General features: G+C 41.9%; 2 protein-coding genes across 6 annotated transcripts in view; one reads left to right on the top strand and one right to left on the bottom strand.

Annotated features, from left to right (window-relative positions):
• Positions 1 to 200: 200 nt before the first annotated feature.
• Positions 201 to 15,871, bottom strand: ECD (ecdysoneless cell cycle regulator). Its single transcript, XM_036734741.1, has 14 exons — positions 15,712 to 15,871; positions 14,122 to 14,342; positions 11,216 to 11,333; positions 10,186 to 10,273; positions 9,872 to 10,050; positions 7,451 to 7,643; positions 6,908 to 7,036; positions 5,975 to 6,100; positions 5,698 to 5,783; positions 3,586 to 3,692; positions 3,063 to 3,255; positions 1,878 to 1,945; positions 1,200 to 1,426; positions 201 to 526 (listed from the first exon to the last, which is right to left on the bottom strand). Exons 2-14 carry the CDS (start codon positions 14,324 to 14,326, stop codon positions 296 to 298), a joined length of 1,950 nt encoding a protein of 649 aa, XP_036590636.1. The 5' UTR covers positions 14,327 to 14,342; positions 15,712 to 15,871; the 3' UTR covers positions 201 to 295.
• Positions 15,857 to 17,166, top strand: part of FAM149B1 (family with sequence similarity 149 member B1) — a 42,232-nt gene continuing 40,922 nt past the window's right edge. For 2 of the 5 annotated variants that reach the window (XM_036734742.1, XM_036734745.1), the window contains exon 1: positions 15,929 to 16,103. In XM_036734742.1, the coding sequence (XP_036590637.1) occupies positions 16,057 to 16,103 (47 nt within the window). In that variant the 5' untranslated portion in view covers positions 15,929 to 16,056. Of the gene's footprint in view, positions 16,176 to 17,166 lie in introns of all 5 variants that reach the window. The other 3 variants (XM_036734743.1, XM_036734746.1, XM_036734744.1) reach the window with 3 other exon arrangements.

The following is a 17,166-nucleotide window of genomic DNA, read 5'->3' on the forward strand; positions in this document are numbered from 1 at the left end:
AGCATACCTGAGTGAAGGAGGCAAAGCCAAGTCACGAATGGCTGAAGTATGTGCAGGTATCATAGACACCAAGGGGCAAAAGAGAGTGCCTTTGGAGGGAGCTATCTCCACAAAGACAGAAGGTATCTTTTATCCTTGGGCTGAGTAGGAAAATCATGCAGAAATCCCAAAATACCTCCTGGAGATTATGGTAGCCACCATGAGAGTTGTTTAAATGACATTTATTAAGGGAGTGATCAGGGCAGCCGGTGTGCATCAGATGGACTCTTTATTGGCTGCCCCGTTACTCCTTCAGTTACATGCTAGGATGTCGGTGATCTACGTCATCAGGGAGCTGCACACCCATACTCTGTAGAAGGTTAGAAGCGGGGCCTGCCAGTCCAGCTTGGGAATGATAGGATTCCAAGATATTTGAGACCAAGTTCAGATCCACATCCACAGGTTCCAGAACAGGACCATCTGCCGAAGCTTCATCATTATCGGAATCACTGCCAAGGGTCTGAGACGGTTCCTTTGTCAAGTTGTCCTAGAGTTAATCAAGACCAAGAGGAGGGAAAAGCCATGAGATTTTACAGACAAGGTTATAATACACAGTTTGACTGAAGTTTACCTGAATCGTTAAAAAGCCAAGAAAACTGAAACCTGAGAGCAAAAAGGAGAGAGGAAAAGAAGCAACCCATCCTTGGTGGTAGGAAGACCTAACTCCCAGGGAAGCTAGTATCAAAATGGTCACATTTGGTTCCAAATGTTGAAATTATATCTGCAAGAAGTTCTTCTACTACAAACTAACCAGATTTCCTCACTCTGTTGAGGGAGCTCAAGAGAACCCTAAAACTCAAGGTACCATTAACTTGCTTCAAATCCATCTTGTAGACCCCTGAATGCTAGCACCCTGTTGGTCTACCTCTGTCTGTCACTTCTTCTGGCTTTCCCCCTCTCTTTTAAAGAGTTGTCACAGTCAGCATGGATGCAGTTCTGGTTCTGTTGACTTTGCTGGGCAACACTCAGAACTGAATATCCGTTACAAGAAATGAGAACAATCCTAGGCCTTCTTCTGGAGCTTTCCCTTTATAAAACAGGAAATCCAGCTGAAGCCAATGACTTGTAAAAAGAGAGAATTTAAGGTTCCACGCCCCAGAAATTGCACTCTTACTCCTGAGTGACTCAGAAAAGAGAGAGAGAGAAGAAAGTGTAACTACCATCTGTTTCCAGGTGGTGAAGCTTTTCCCGATGCTAGTATGTGCTAGTTCCTGATCCATCTGCGCCATTAACGATTTGATACTCTCTAGAGTTTCTTTTGTAGAGGCCTTTCCCTCAGGGCCCTGGGTTCCAAGGTCTACCTCATCATCGCTGTCTAGGCATTCAGAGTCCTCATCCAGATCATCACCATCTAAGTCATCAGAGTCTGACTCTCCAGAATCTGGCCCTATGGAAGGCAAGAGAAAGAACAAGGAGAGAAACAAGTCCAGAGCTGAGTTACTCAAAATTGGCTAGATGCTGCCAAGAGACTAGAGCAACACTTGCTGAGCTTGGGTATTTCACAATTATACCCTTGATGAAATGAAAATGCTGACACACAAGTCAACAGAGTTAGGTAATGGGGGTCTTCAAGTGGTTGAGGAAAACATACCAAGTAATGCTAGGTTAATGTCTGAAAGGTCAGTGCTAGTCAGCAGAGGCAAACTGAGATGAGAACAGAGCCTTAAAAACCCAACAGACACATTCCCCACTAAACTCTTTAGGAGGGCAGACCCACAGCATGCAGTAATTCAAAATCAGGATGAGAACCTAGATTTCACATATCCCAAGTCTAACCCTCTCCCTATTAGACTCACAATCCTTTAGAAAATATCGGGAAAAAGTATACTGTGACTCACCCAAAATCTTGTCAAAGTAATTGAGGAAAGAATCTGCATCAAAGGTGATAGGTGCCTCAGATGGCTCCCTAAGAGTTTAAAGAAAAAAGCTATAACAAACCCTCTTCTGGGACACAGCCCTTTTCATACTGAGGTACTACTCTGGGAGGTAATAACTGAAGAAAACATAGCAGAAGCAGTGGCACTTTAGAAGAATGCTTTGGATGAGATGACCATTTCATTCCCAACACTTAGCTTCCTGACAGGTAACAGAGGGAGAGGGGGAGTTCCTGAGAAAGGACACATTCTATTTTATGATCCTGAATTTTCTGGATAAATGAAGCCTTCCTTTTCAGGCACCAAAATTTTAAAAAGGTACCAAAGTTTGATAAAGTGTAGTCTGTACTAGCCCATCTTCCGAAGCAGAGAATCCTGAACATTTCACCTCTTCACGGTAACAACGGACCACCATGGTTGCCCATCATTATGAACAGATGCTATTGCACTCTGAGGTAGCACTTGGTCAACTCTTCAGCAGACATCCAGCTTTCTGTTGTTATGTATCGCTCCTGCTGTCCTGCTGGGTCTGCTTTTAACAGATGCCCGTCAACCCAAATGCTTAGGAAGGCATGGACTGGGGGTAAAGATCCCTGAGCTCAAAAGTGCCTCAGACACCTGCTAGTGAGGCAAATCCTTTCACCTTTTCAGCCGGGCACTGTTTCATGAACCTTAAAGCTCTATATAAATATATGTTATTAATACTCTCATCCACCCCATGCCCTTATTCTGCAGATGGGGAAACTGATACCCGGCCATGGTTCCATGGCAAAGCTAGAACTCAAACCAAGGTCCTCTGACTTTAAATCCCAGGCACGTTGCGCTACATTTCCTCTCTTGTCCAGCACTGTAGAGGTAGTGAAGAAAAGAGCTGGGATTGGAGGTGAGGTCCTCCTACGGCAAATACAAACTTTCTCCCTAATAACCACGGGAATTAAACACATCACAGTGCTGTAGTGAGAAAGTGTCCTGTAAATCTTATTGTGCTAAGGAAATGTAAGGGTCAGGCTATGACTTCAACTCTAGTGGTTATGACAAACACTTCTGGACCCCCTGCCCACCTGCCTGTCTGAGTGTCTGTTGTGAGGACTGGGGGGGTGGGGAGAGATGGGACACACCCACACTAGCAGATATGAGTCAATTACCCACCTAGGCAGTTCTGCTCCCTTGTGAGTGGAGACTTTGGACATAAAGGCCTTCACACTCTCTGTGACTTTGGTTAGGTCATAGTTCTGCTCCTCCTCCCCTTTGGGAGTGGGAATGAGCCCTGGTTCATCTTTACCAGTTGTTTCCTGCAGAATCTGGTCCAGCTGATCCGGTGAAAGATACAGCCAGTGATCATCTAATAGAGAAGAAAGCACCACCGTAAGAACACTTCCAGAACTTGCTCAAGATCAGTCCTGGAACACTAAGAGTGCAGGGCAAATGAGAGTATTTTACAGCTGAATATCTCTTTCTAATCAATTTCTATGAGTTTCAAAAATAACATGAACACCTCCCCCCCAAAAAGCATTCAAAGATAGTTAACCAGAAAGAAGTTTAAAAAATGTCCATGTGAATCAAGAAATCATAGTCACATCACATTCATCACATGACAAGCAGCAATATATTCTGAGATGCTGCTACATGCTGCAATCTCTCCCATCTCTTCCACTCAAATATAGCCACTTACCATCCTCTAAGGGGAGATTAGCATCTTCTTTCTTAAGCTCCTCCAGATCAGAAGGCATCGTTTGTAATAAAGTTAAGATTTCCTCCCCTGGGCTTATGTCAAGAAAGCTACAATAAGAAAATAAAATAATGCGCAATTATTGAAACCTGAGACCTAGAAATCAGCTAATCACACAATCATGGAATTTTAGACCTAATAAGAACATGAGATCATCTTGTTCAAGCCTGCACAACACACTGCCTTCAGGCCTCTGTGGCGGGTCTCAAGTCGCCCTCGGGCCACCTTATGCTGTGCAGGCCTGATCTAGTTCAACAACCTCATTTTAGCAGATAAGAAAACCACGGCCCCAAAAAGGGTATTAACTTGCCTAAGGTCATTTAGTGGAAGAACCAGGCCTAGAACCCAGGTCTCCTGCTTTCTAGTCCAGTATTCTCACCATCCCTAATGAGAAAATACATACAGATGCGAGGTGGGAAATGTTAGAAAATATCATTATCATTCACAACCACACAGGTGATGTGGCTGATAATAAAAATCGTTGGAATTCTGTCTAATCTATTCCTAATGAAAGGAAAGAAATCTACCTAGTAGGTCATTTACTCAAGAAATACTGATTGACTACCTACCTTACGTGTTCAATAAGTAGCAATGTAGAGAGATAAAGATGAGTACAGCACAAACCCTGCTCTCAAGTAGCTTAAAATTTAAAAGAGGAAGATAAGAACACAAAAAACTAAGAGGGACACAAAAACTGGCACGGGGTACAGAAGAGTGAGAGAACAAATACACTGAAAAAACCAGCAAAGCTTATGTGGATTAGTAGGTGGCATTTCAGCTGGGCTAAGAACAGCCACGGAAGAGTATGGCTGGAGTTGAAAGGACCTCGGCTAGTCCACGCTCAGCTACCTGTGGGCCTTGAGGATTCACTTCAGCTCTTGGGAGGGATACAGTCTGGATGGCTGCTGGGTGACCAGCTCTGTATCTGTGATGGGGTGGGGAAGGGAATTTTAGATGAATAAAACACGAGGAAAAGAAGTGTGAAGGTAGGAAAGTGGAGGGTGTGTTTGGGAACCGAAGAAGCTCAGCATGGCTGGGATAGAGGGTACACAGAAAAGAGACAGTAATGTTACATTAGGAAGACCAGCAGGAGTCACTAAGCATTTCTCAGTTTAGAAGGTACATGATCAATTTTTTCGCGTCTTAAGAAGATTATTCTTTGAGTCATTAAATGGGAAGGACTGGAAGAGGAGTGACCGAAGATGAGGAGACCAGTGAAGAAGGGATTCAAGAGTCTGAAGAAGTACTACAGAGGAGACAAACTTAGGTAAGAGCAACAGGAAAAGAAAGGATAGTTGAGAACCACCAGCAAGGCAGAAATGACAGGCCTTGGTAACTGATTGAATGTGGAGGCAATGTAAGGAGGAATCAAAGATGAAGGATGACTCCAAAGTTTTGAACCTAGGTGTCTGGAAAACTGGTGGTATCCTTTACAAATGGGGAAATTAGGCAGAGCATATGGCTTGTGGGGAAGTGAGCCCGGCAGATCCATGGTGTTCTGTGGGGGGCGAACACGGATACAGCCCACATCTGCCAGAGGTCATTTCCACAGTGGACAGTTCAGCCAGCAGCTCCATCTGGGAAATACAGATCCCTGATGGTAGCATACAGACTTAGAAAACCAGAAGTTAACACGATCTGTGTTAACATGTATTTTTATTTATTTTGTTAAACATTTCCCAATTACATTTTAATCTGATTCATGCTACTCCAAGGGGTTGTGGGTTTGAGACTTCTGTCCTAAATAGTCCACCTATTTTTTTTCACTATCATGAGCTTTATTTATGTCTGGGATAGCCATGATTTATGATTTCTCTTTTTCTTCCAAAAATCCCCATTTTACATCCCAGGTAGCTAAGTATACACACCGCCTCCTCCTATTCTAATCCCCCTGGATCTGATAAAATGACCCATATTTCACTTTTTGTACTTGCATCTCAAGCACCTTGCACAGCGCCTGACCCATAAGAGTTTAAAAACTGTTTTTTAATTGACTACTTGTCTTTCTTGAGAAAAAAAAAAACATCAATGGTAGACAGAAAGTGACATTCTTACTTTGCTGGCCCATCCATAGATTGCTGAAAGTAGTTCTCTGCCACGCATAGTTTCTGCAGGTACTTAGCAGAGCCTTCTATCTCTCCCTGAAAAATGCACATCATTCGTGTTGATCAGAAGATTAGTCACAGACATCACATGGCATAAAACTCTTAGGCTTGTCTGCCACTCAGACATCCCACCAGAAATGTCACATGTCGCCTAAGTGGAAGGATTTTAAACAGTTGCTTTATTTCTTCTTGAGACATGTATGTAAAGAATATATTATTGTCCTTACCTCAAAAAAGTCATTCTGTTTCAGACTGTCAAGAAAGCCATTCCAGAGAGAGCTGTTCTTCATGAGAGACTTCTTGAAGTCAGGAAGTGGACTCGCTTTAGCGCACAAAATCTCAAAGCCATGAGCCTGAATCACGGACATAGGAATAGAAAGGTGAAAAAAGTGACTGCTGTTGTTATATCTGCACAGGCTCAAGGGACAGGTGGCTAGGACAGCTGGAGATTTGTGAAACTCTGTGAAAATCTAGATTTAATACCACGCTTCTTGATGTTTACGGGTTACTAAAACTGGAAGAAGGCATGGTACATGAAGAGCCCTAACTGTAGAATGAGGTTCTGGATTCCAATGCAGGTTCTCTAACACTCCAACTGTGTAACCTTAGGCAAGCAGCCCTCCACCTCTTTGGGTCTCTAAAATGAGCAGAGTGAACTAGATTCTGCCTACAGTCTCTTTCAGCTGTTAGTCCTATTATCCTATGAACTACAAAGAGAAGGCAAAAACTCAAAGAAATCTTCATGTCTAAAGAGCACTTCCTGCAATTGATTGGATAACACATTCAAGACAGGTTTATGAATTTCAACCCAACTAGAAATATAAGTTCAAAAACCCCGTGGGAATAAAAACATAATTTAAGACAAAGGAAGTTTAATTACTGTGCTCATTTGGAGTAGGAAAGGCAGACTTGCCTCTGAGTGCATGCACACCTGAACACTAGAAAAGGGCACCAAGAGAAGGAAAATAACAAAAACAATGTATTTCTGATCAAAAAAATTCTGAGTCTCTTTGGCAGAGACCTGAAAAAAGGATCCTGAATGAAGAAAAATTACTAATAAATTAGGCATGATTTCAGACATATTATAGAGAACCATTTGATTTTAGGAGTTATCCTGTACTTAAAGAAAGAAAATTAAAAATATCTCCCATAAACATTACCAGTTTCATGCCCAGTTCATGTGCTCGGTACTGGGGGTGGGACTGGGGAGGCAGGCTATACCCGCTTCGGCGGTCTGGCACAAACCTCTGTTGTACCAACTGCGCGTACAAACACTTTGTGAACGTGAGCTGCATGAATAAAAGAAAAAAAAAAACAAATGGATATTAATCACAGTTTCCTGGGGGGAAAAAGTCAGTACACTGTTTTGTAGGGTTAAAATAAGACTTTCATACACAATTTGGGGTAAAACACATAAAAGGGCCATCTACTCCCCTGCCTTGTTTTCAGTTCTCTGATGTGGTTCTTAGCATCAGTCTTATTAAATGACAGCTTTGAGGCAGGGTGAAAAATAATCCTATATTCTACAGAAGAGATGAGAATAATTTATGCTGACAATTACACAGTGCCCTTGAAAATGAGTTGCTTCTTTATTTTGGGAGAGAAAGACAAATAAGAGTAAATCAACTATTCCTTACAAAAATTTAATGAGAGAATTCCAGTCCACCAAAGGAGAGAAAATAAAAGACAGAGCAGTATCTTACCGAAGCCATTATACGTGTTTCTGGCAAGAACATTTTGAAAGTTCGGCAGGCTCGAAGGTCAATAGGATCCCGTAAGTAAAAGGCCTGGACAGCTGCGGCTATCAGCTGAGGACGTTGCTTCAAAATTGCCACAGCAGCAGCTGGGAGGAAGCAGTGAGCTCGATGAAAAGATGTTTGGATTTTTTCTGGGTACCTATGATGGTCAGCAACATTGTTAAGACCCATATCATGGTTCAGTTCAGGATTCTGATGATCTTAAGAAGGAAAAGAGCCAGATCTATATCTATGTACATCCATATAATATGGACTCTGAAGGACCAGGAGGAAAGAGGAGCAAAAGCAAAGGAATAGAAAGAGAGAAGAATGAGGGACCTTAAACCATTTATTGCTTATATGTTTGTTTGTTTAAAGGCACTCGGAAGCAACAAAAATATAATGCTTTTTGCTCTGAGACAAAATTAGAAAAAATATACTGAAATCAAGACAAAAAACTTAATGACTGCTGTTACTTAAATAGTACAATGCACATAATACTCAGTAAACACTGACCGAATTCTTTTCTCTGTCAAACTAAGAGCACAGTTTTCCAAATATAAAGTCTAATATTCTTGTATTTCCCCCAAGGGCAAAAGGGTCCCCACTTTTAAAGAAACAATCCACAAATGCTTTTCTAAATGTATGCTTATTCTTTTGTGACCCATGACATGCTGAGTCACAAATTTAGGATTCAATTAAATCTCGGGTCATAATTTGATTCAAAATTGAATTCAAAATTCAATACTATATATGTGTAATGAAACTACAATGTAATGGTATCGGTCTGCACGGAAACTGAAAATTATTATATAGGTGAAAAAAATAATTAAAATCAATAGCATTGAATAAAAGACAATGACAAAATAGAAGCCCCATTAGTTTCTCAACTAATAAAAAAAAAAAGAAACTTAGAGAGTTGAGTCTATACTTATAAGACTTTAAAACTGGAAGTGAGAAAGCAGAGATGACAAAGAACATTAAAATATTTAAAAATCAAGAAAATCATTGGAGACTTTTCCAAACCTCCAAAATACAGTCATACAAGGAACCTGGAGCCTAAGCTATAAAGAGAACTAATTACTCAGAGGGCAAGCTGCAGATAGAGTGAGATCATGGTATTCCTCATCTCCACTCACTAATGTATCATATTTCACTACATTGTTACGGATTTTATGCCAAATTTTTTGCAAAAAAGATGGGGTGTGACTATTATATGAATTTCTCTCTTTTTAATTTGTGCTGGTATTACTTAAACATCACTTATTACTAAGCTACCTTTGGTGCAAGATTAGGATGCATGGAATACTCATGAATATACATTAAAATTGAATATTAACAATGTGCCTGTGCTGAAATGCATATCCATATGCCACTGGCAAATACACTGCTGCTCTGTTTAACTTTTAAGCAGCATTGACGAACAGAATTATACCATGTGACAATAGGTTATAAACCAATTTTTGGACTGGGAGGAAAACCCCACCAAAATGCTACCGTTATGTGGTGAAATACGGTAACTGCGGTGTGAAAAGGACACAGAATGTGGAGTCAGGTAAAGACCTGGGCTGAAATCTCAACTCTTGACTTTTACCAGACGTGCGGTACTGGGCAGGTAGGTAACTTAACCTCTTTTGGCCTCACTTTCTTTCTCTGTGAAATGGGATTTACTAATACAGAATGACTGAATAAATGATGGTGCATTAATCTAATGGAATGTTACGGCCCCATGAAAAACGATAGATGTGAACATACAAGGAATTGTAGAAAGACTTATATGAAGTGATATAAACTAAGATTAAGAGACTGACAATAGCATATCCATTGATTACAGCTATGTATACAAAAAAAGGATAATAATTATATGGACATATTTGAATACTTTTTTGTTTTAATTTTATCAAAACACATGTTCTACTTTTTTTCTTTTAAGCCAAGATCTGTTGTTTCCTCAGTATTAGGCACCTCCAGAGTAGAAACATTTACTTGCCTATATTTACATCGTTACAGTTGCCTGAGAGAGTAAGTGACTTGCCCAGGGTCACACAGCCTCCAAGGTTGGCACTTTATCCACTTTACTATGCTACCTCTTCTAATCAAATGATAAACAACGTAAATTTTAAGGGTTTTACTTGGAAATGGATTCCACATGTGGTTTGCTTATTTTTATTAGTATTTTTTGTGGTTGTCAACTTTGTAATAATATTTTTAAAAACTTAAATGATGTGGCATTATTTCCTTTATCTTAAAGACACTGTTATTCTAACGCTGGTCAAGAGAAGGCAGGAGTCCAAAAGAAAACTAGTGAAACGAAATCCCATTATTAATTATGGTTCAGGCTGCTCTAACGACAACATTTTTGTAACCTGAAAAAGTCTGTTTTCTTACCCTTTGATTCTCCTGTTTACTGCTGCCTGGATAGATTCTGAGGCGACAATTTTTTCAGGGTGCCTGGTGATGATCGACAATGCCTGACTGATTGTGGGAGGTGCAGCAGGTAACCAGGATATTTCCCCAGCTTTCCGGGGTGCTGGAATAATGCACAGCTCTCCACAGTGAAAAAACACCTGGTAAAATGACATGGGAATTGATACAAAGAACAGAAGACCCTTTACGCTGATACCCTGTAAATACCTTCTCCCAATTCCCCCAAAGAAACCACAATCTCTTCCCTGTCCATTTCCAGCGTGAGGTGGACTTACTCTGTTGGTGCTATTATCAGGATCCAACCATTTAGGGAGAAATTCAGCAGCTTCTATTAGCAAGAATTCACCATCGTTGTCTTCAATCCTATTTCAAAAGAAGTGTCAGTTTTGTTCATGAAAATGAATTATATTTAAAAAATGAATATCAAATTCACTTTTGTGGCAAAAATAACACTAAACAGGCAAAATCGATATAGCACTTTTAGCGTTTGCATTTCACATATAGTATTTTAGTAAATGAAAATGTTTTTTGCACCACCAATACATTTTCTTCTCAATATTTTATAAATCATATAAAACATTGATGGTTAATATTTAAAGCTGGATTTTTACTTTTAATTTTTTCCATCACTGGACATATCAGTTTTAATGAAACTCATTATCCTGAATGAAGAAAAACCAATATCCTTTGCTTAGCAAAAATATTTTATTGGTGCTTTAAAAGAAACAGAAAAAGGTTCATTTGGAAGATATTCTATTTATTATTTGGGATTTTTTTTTTTGGTGGGGGGAAGGTTGACTGGAAAGGATCTGAATTGCAGAGCTGACTTCAAAAATCAAAAGGACTAAACAAAAATCAAATGCTAAGCTCCCCTCCTACTGGAAATATTTGGAACAACTGTCATAATTTGTTTTTTAAAAGACAATATGAACCAGAATTGAGCATTTTTGAGCTTTAGTATTTATCTATTTTGCTTTCTGCATGGGTTATCCAGTAGATTTACTTCACATTGATTTTGCTATATTATTTCTTAAAGGAAAAAAAAAGCATGGCCAAGAACCAGTTAAAGAAGCTCATGAGAAATACTTCTGGTTTTGTTTGGGCTTTGGGGGAAATAGGATTTAACTAGAATACACTTTAATCTTCCACCAAAAAAAACCCTTTAAACTATAGAAAGTAATTCAAAACACCTTCTCAATATAATTTTAAAATCTATTTTGGAAGGGACTGAACAAATATAATATAAAGTCATTCTCTCAATTACAATAATAAGATTTTTAGTTTTTCTAGAAGTAATTGTAGTACCTTGCTACTAACTCAGGAAACTTCTTCGTAATCTGCTTTATTAGGTAAACAATAAACCACTCATCCTCAATGTTATCCCCAAATTTAGTTATGCCAACGATGTGAGCAGGAATGCTGCCTGAAAACAAGAGAAAACCAAGAGTTTTTTTTAAACAGTTAAACCAATTCATCACTGCAAACACAGGATAGGAAATGCTCCAGTTAATTTTACATATGGATGTACATATGTGTGTCCATATGTATGTATATATATGCATGTACATATATACATATAATAAATATTTCTACAAAATCAAATATAAACATAAGAAGCATCAAAATAGAAAATGAAAAGCCAAACTGAAATGAATGCCTGCTATCTGTCAGGGAGTCATTTTAATCAATCTTGCTTTGCAGTAATATCAAATATCACAGTACAATGGACCACTTAGGCATGTCTGACTTCTGCAGCTTCACGGGTCTCAAACGCTGACCTAGAAGTAAAGAACAGACCTGAGTAGCCAACATCTGTCACCAAAGAATCCAAGCTAACTCCAGGCTTTCACCCAGTGCTGTGTAAAATAATGCCGCAGGTTAGAAGCACTAAAAGCAGAAAGAAGTGAAGAACAGCAGAAGAGGAGAACGCCAATGTTATGTCATTACAGCCATGGCCCTTATGGGTCCAACCCCTCTAGGTCTCTAAGGGCATCACCATAGTCCAGGTACATTGATGAGCTGAATGAGTGAATGAATGAAAGCATAGTAAGTGCCTGTGTGACATATGCCTGGCACTCTTCTAAACTGAGAATACCAATCAGAAGTGAGACAGTCCCTACCCTCAAGGAGCTTACAGTTCAATACAGGAAGACGATACAAAAGGCAGTTTTGGTCTGGGGACTCACAAGAAGAATGAGTGAAACCATAGGGCAATTATTCAAAAGCAATGACAGTAAGACAGCATTGACAGGATGGTCTGCAGAGCCAAAGGGTGAAGGATAAAGAATGGCATGCAGGTGAAAGGTCAGATGGCAAGATGCCCAAGGTAGATGGATGTTTGGCATATTCTTACTGACTAAGGCAAAGAAGTCTGTAATCCACTGTAGAAGTATTTTCATTCCAAAATAAAATACTGAGGGAACAAAATGGTAAACTCTGGTTATGTGAAAAGTTGAGCTAGGTGAAACACATCCTACCTGATGACACCAAATCTATCAATCGACAAGTACTTATGAAGGACTTTCTATGTCCTGAACACTGTGTTCAGGGCTGACAAACAAATGAAAAGTTTCTGACCTTAAAGAACTTCTATTCTATAGGGGAGAGAGAGTGGGAACAATATATATGGACAAATTAAATTGTTAATAATACACTAGTAGATACAAATCAATTTGGGGCATTATCACTGACAAGTGGGGAAATCAAGAAAGGTCTCCCGTAAGGAGAGGTTTTTCAGTTGAGCCATAAAGAGAGTTAGAAGTTCAAGAGACAGAGGTGAGAAGAGAAAGCATTCTAGGCATGGAGTAAAACCTGGGCAAAGGTACAGAGGTGGGAGATATGTCATTTACAAACAACAGTAAGTCAGGTGGTATGGCTAGAGTGCAGTAAGTGAGGGAGAGAAATTTATAATCCTCCTGAAAGACTGAGCCAAATCTGTGAAGGGTTTTTCCAAATGTTAGGCAGAAGAATTTATATTTTCTCCCAGAGGCAAGAGGGAGCCCCAAGAGCTTCCTGAGCAGGGGAGAGACACCATCAGACCTGTGCTTTATCCCACTGGCAAGTGTGTGGATGATAAACTTGAGGGGGATAAGACTGGATGTAGGGTGACCAAAGAGGAAGCTACTGAAATAGTCTGCATGAAAAGCAAAGAACCCTTGAACAACAGTAGCTGGGGAGTGGATGCAGAGAAGGGACTGGACATGAGAAACGAGGAGGTACAATAAATAATATTTACCAACTGATTGGCTATGGGGGCAAAGGAGTGAAAGTAAAGATTATTTAGGATGACCTGAAAGGTGTGAACCTGGGTGACTAGAAGGATAGAGAGAAGTTAGGAAAGAAGGGTTTAGGGGGAAGGTTATGAGTTCTGTTTTTGACATGTTGAATTAGACAAAAATATAGTGGGAAATGTCTAATAGGTTGGTAACTGGAGCTCAGGAGAGAAACTAGGGTTGGTCATAGAGATCTGGGATTCATCTGTACGGTGGCAAGATATTAGGAGACACTCTGTTTTTTCCAGACCGAAGGCCCAGCAAACAGTCTGTGCCTCAAGCTTGACATAACAACAATCCTTTGTGCTCACCCTCAGGATGATTATACCCTCCGGCAAAATCACATAATTGTTATATTGCTCTGACCAGCACCAGGTGTTCTCAGAGCTTGGTGAAGCACCCACTTCTGGTCATGAAGTCCTGCTATGAATCAAACTTGCCTCATTGCTGCTGTCACCCTTCATTGTCAGGACTACAGCTCACTTTGTAGCCGCTGTTATAAGTATCAAGATCTCCCCAAACCACCTTGGGTTCCTCCACTAGGGGGTACATGTGTCCTTGCTTACAAGCTGTTTCCCTCACTTTGAAATTAAACTTCTGTTTGATTCCTGACTCTCCCTTTCTCTAGCTCACTCGGTTTGGCTCTGGACATCAAAAAGTTAGAGACCAGTTTGCTTCAGTTAACAGTAGAAATGATCAATGAACCCACAAGAATGACTGATATAACTGAAAGAGAATTTGTAGAGAGAAGAAAGCTAATGGCAAAGCCTTGGGGTATGCTCCACTACAGGGAGGGACAAAGATGATGATCCACAAAGTAGGAATGAAAAGGAGCAACCAGACAGAAATAAAAAGAAGTATAATGAAAACCCAGAAAATCCCTCTTATGAGAATGATGTGTAAGAATCAAACGCATCAAAATGAGAAATAGATCTTTACCTTTAGCAGGTTTGTATCTGAGATTAAAAGGCTGATTTTGCCAGATATAGGAAACCAGCAGAGGTGCATACTGGGTCGTTATTGCTGCAATATACTTCTGAAGGACCTCCTTGCGTTTTTCTGGTTCTCTAGGTTCTTCTGGTAACAAAAACAGATGATACTCCACTGCATCTTCTGCCACCGACAGCTTCATGTTCCCCTCCATTCTTGTTCTTGGAAAACTGTATTGCAAAGTTGGAATAAAAGGAATCACACAAGCTACTTTGTAACTGTGTGACATATGCCTGAATCTCCATTTCCTAAAATCCTCATGATATGCTTTCAAAGTGCAGCTCAAATGTCACATTCTTCATGAAACCTCCTCTGATACTCTCATCCAGAAATTCTTCCTGTTTTTGAATTCTCATTTCACCTTGTATCTCCTCTATGTATTCTTGGCCTCTTTGTACAATATCTGAATATGTCTTAACTGCCATAAAAACGCAAGACAAATACAAGTAACAAATGTTACAGGATGTGGTTCCTTCACGTGCTTACAGAACCTTTAGAGAAAGGATTCATATATTTTTTCATTTTTGCAGCCTTTCAGGGTCTTGCACATATTAAGTACTGGATGAATGACACTGAGAGAAGGAAAGTGAAAATGAAAACTGTAATACATTTGTTATTTGAGGACCTGGATTTTAATTTTAGGTTACCTTAATTTCTCTGAGTTTGCTCACTCTTCCTCCACCAGCATATGACAGAATGCTGGATCTGAATTCAAATCCTACCCTCAGGCAGTGTTACTAGCTGTATGATCGTGAGTAAATAACTTAACAGCTATGTGATTCAGCTTCTGCCTGGGTAAAATGGTTGTGGAGATAAAGTGAGATATTCGTAAAGCCCTTTGCAAATGCTATCTATTATTGTATCACACACCAGAGAAGGCCTCTGTTTACAATTCTCTGACCCAAAAATGCCTATTTAAAAAAAAATTTGCCCGAAATTGTCTACGTGACAGTAGACTCTTTTTTCCCCTTTAAGTCAAGGCTTGAGAAGCCAGAGGAGCCAACCCTTGAGGTTGAAGGAGGCAAGACTACGCCAAATAAAAGGAAGTATTACTTCACTGTAAACTCAGGAAGCTCCTCACCACTTTGCAGTGGTACGGACATAAAACAAGAGTTTACAAAGATCTGGATGATTTTTCGGATGGATTATTGGGGGAAGGGAGGCTCTTCCGGGCGGGGGCCCCGTCACGGGCTGACGTCAGAGACCCCCGGCCTCCCCGAGCCTCCCGAGGGGGCGGTGCTGGAGGAGGCGCGCGTCCCGCTCCGAAGTCCTCAACGGCAAAATGGGGAGAGAAGCGGGGGCAGCTACGAGGCCGGGGGCCCACGGAGGGGCAGCGGACCGGCCGGGTGGGGGACAAAGCGCTACGGAAAGGCTGGTTAGTACTGCGGTCCTCCGGCCCCGGGCCTCCCCGCCACGCCGGCTCCAGCCCTTCAGGAGGGGCTGGGCCCCGCACTCGGACCGGCCCAGGCGAGGCCGTTTGCCCCGCAGCCCGGCTACCGTTTCGCGCCGCCCGCCCACCCGCCGCACGTACGCACGCACCCGGGTCAGGCAGCTGCCGGCAGGCAAGGTGTCCGGGGCCCGCCAGCCCCACGCCGCCCCCCGGGGCCCGCCAGGGAGGTGCTAGCAGCGGAGAGGAGAGGAGGAACGGGGTCGCCGCTAACGTCACTGACGCGCGACGCGCGCCGTCACTTCCGGTGCTGCCGGGGAAAGGAGGGGCTGGCGAAGGAGGAGGGCGTAGGCTGCGGTCGGTAGTCAAGGCGACGGGGAGGGACGGGGGCCGGAGATTGGCGGGGGGTCGGGGCGGAGCCGGCGCCGGCAGGAGGGCCAAGCCCGGAAGCTCCCACCCCGGGCTCCCCTCTGTGGTGGCGGCTGAGGAGGAGGAAGATGATCTCCAGATACACCCGGAAGTCGGCGCCGCAGAACCTGGAGCTGTGAGTGCCTTCACGCCGCCGCCAGCCCGGAGAGGGAGCGGGACCCGCCACCCGCGGCCCGTCCTCCTCCAGGTGTGGGGGGCGGGGAGGAGAGCGTGCTTTCCGGGGGCCTGCAGCCGCGCTTCCCTGCTGGGGTCCCCGAGGTGCAGCTGCCCTGGCTCCCGGGGCCCCTTGGCCATCTGTGTGTTTGTCTTTTGAGGGGCAGCCCTCCGTCTACTTCTCTAAGACCCTTTCTACCTGGCCATGTGAGTGAGGTGTGCCTCGGAGAAAGGTGACGACACTCATAGCCAATAGACTGGAATTCACCTCGTGGCCAAAGGAAGCATCAGTTCTTGGGAACTGCTCGAAAATGAACCAAAACCAAGCGGTTATCACGATAATTGTAGAGCGGTGTCGGGGTGGTTGGTGAGATCAGCCAGCTTAGTTGCATGCTGCATTTATTGAGACACAAGTTTTGAGTTCAATTCCTATAAAATGAAGTTAATGCCCACTTTGATCGATCAGCCGGCATTCATTAAGGGCCTGATAGGTGCCAGGCATCGTCTAATCCCTACTTGCAAGAATAATGGGGGTAGACACTAAGCACCTAGATAAATATACAGAGCATAAATAGAAAATGGGTAAATGCAAAGATACTAGCAGTTGAGAGGAATCAAGAAAGGTTTCATGCAGAAGATGATGCAATCTTAAAGAAAGAGAGGCAGTCTATGGTAGAAGTACATTCTGGCATGTGGGCAGCCAGGTTTTTTGGTTTTAATGTTTCATGGCTGTCAGTACAGAACTCAGGGCTGTACTTCTGTTAACCTTTTTTCACTACTTGATAGACCTACCTCCTTTTACAAAAACACATTTCTTTGATGTCTACACCACTTTTTTCAAGAAAGTTATTAATAACAATATGCTCTAACTTACTTAGATCCGTTGTGTTTCTGGATCACATCTTCATAGTCTGGAGAGAAAAAGAATCATTTGACTTGCCTAGAACAAGGCAGAGCCTTGCTAATACTTCAACAAGATCTACCTTACATGTGTTAAGATCCTATAATATTCCTTAATAGATGTA

Source organism: Trichosurus vulpecula, chromosome 8 (assembly GCF_011100635.1).
Source record: "Trichosurus vulpecula isolate mTriVul1 chromosome 8, mTriVul1.pri, whole genome shotgun sequence".
Lineage (NCBI taxonomy): Eukaryota > Metazoa > Chordata > Mammalia > Diprotodontia > Phalangeridae > Trichosurus > Trichosurus vulpecula.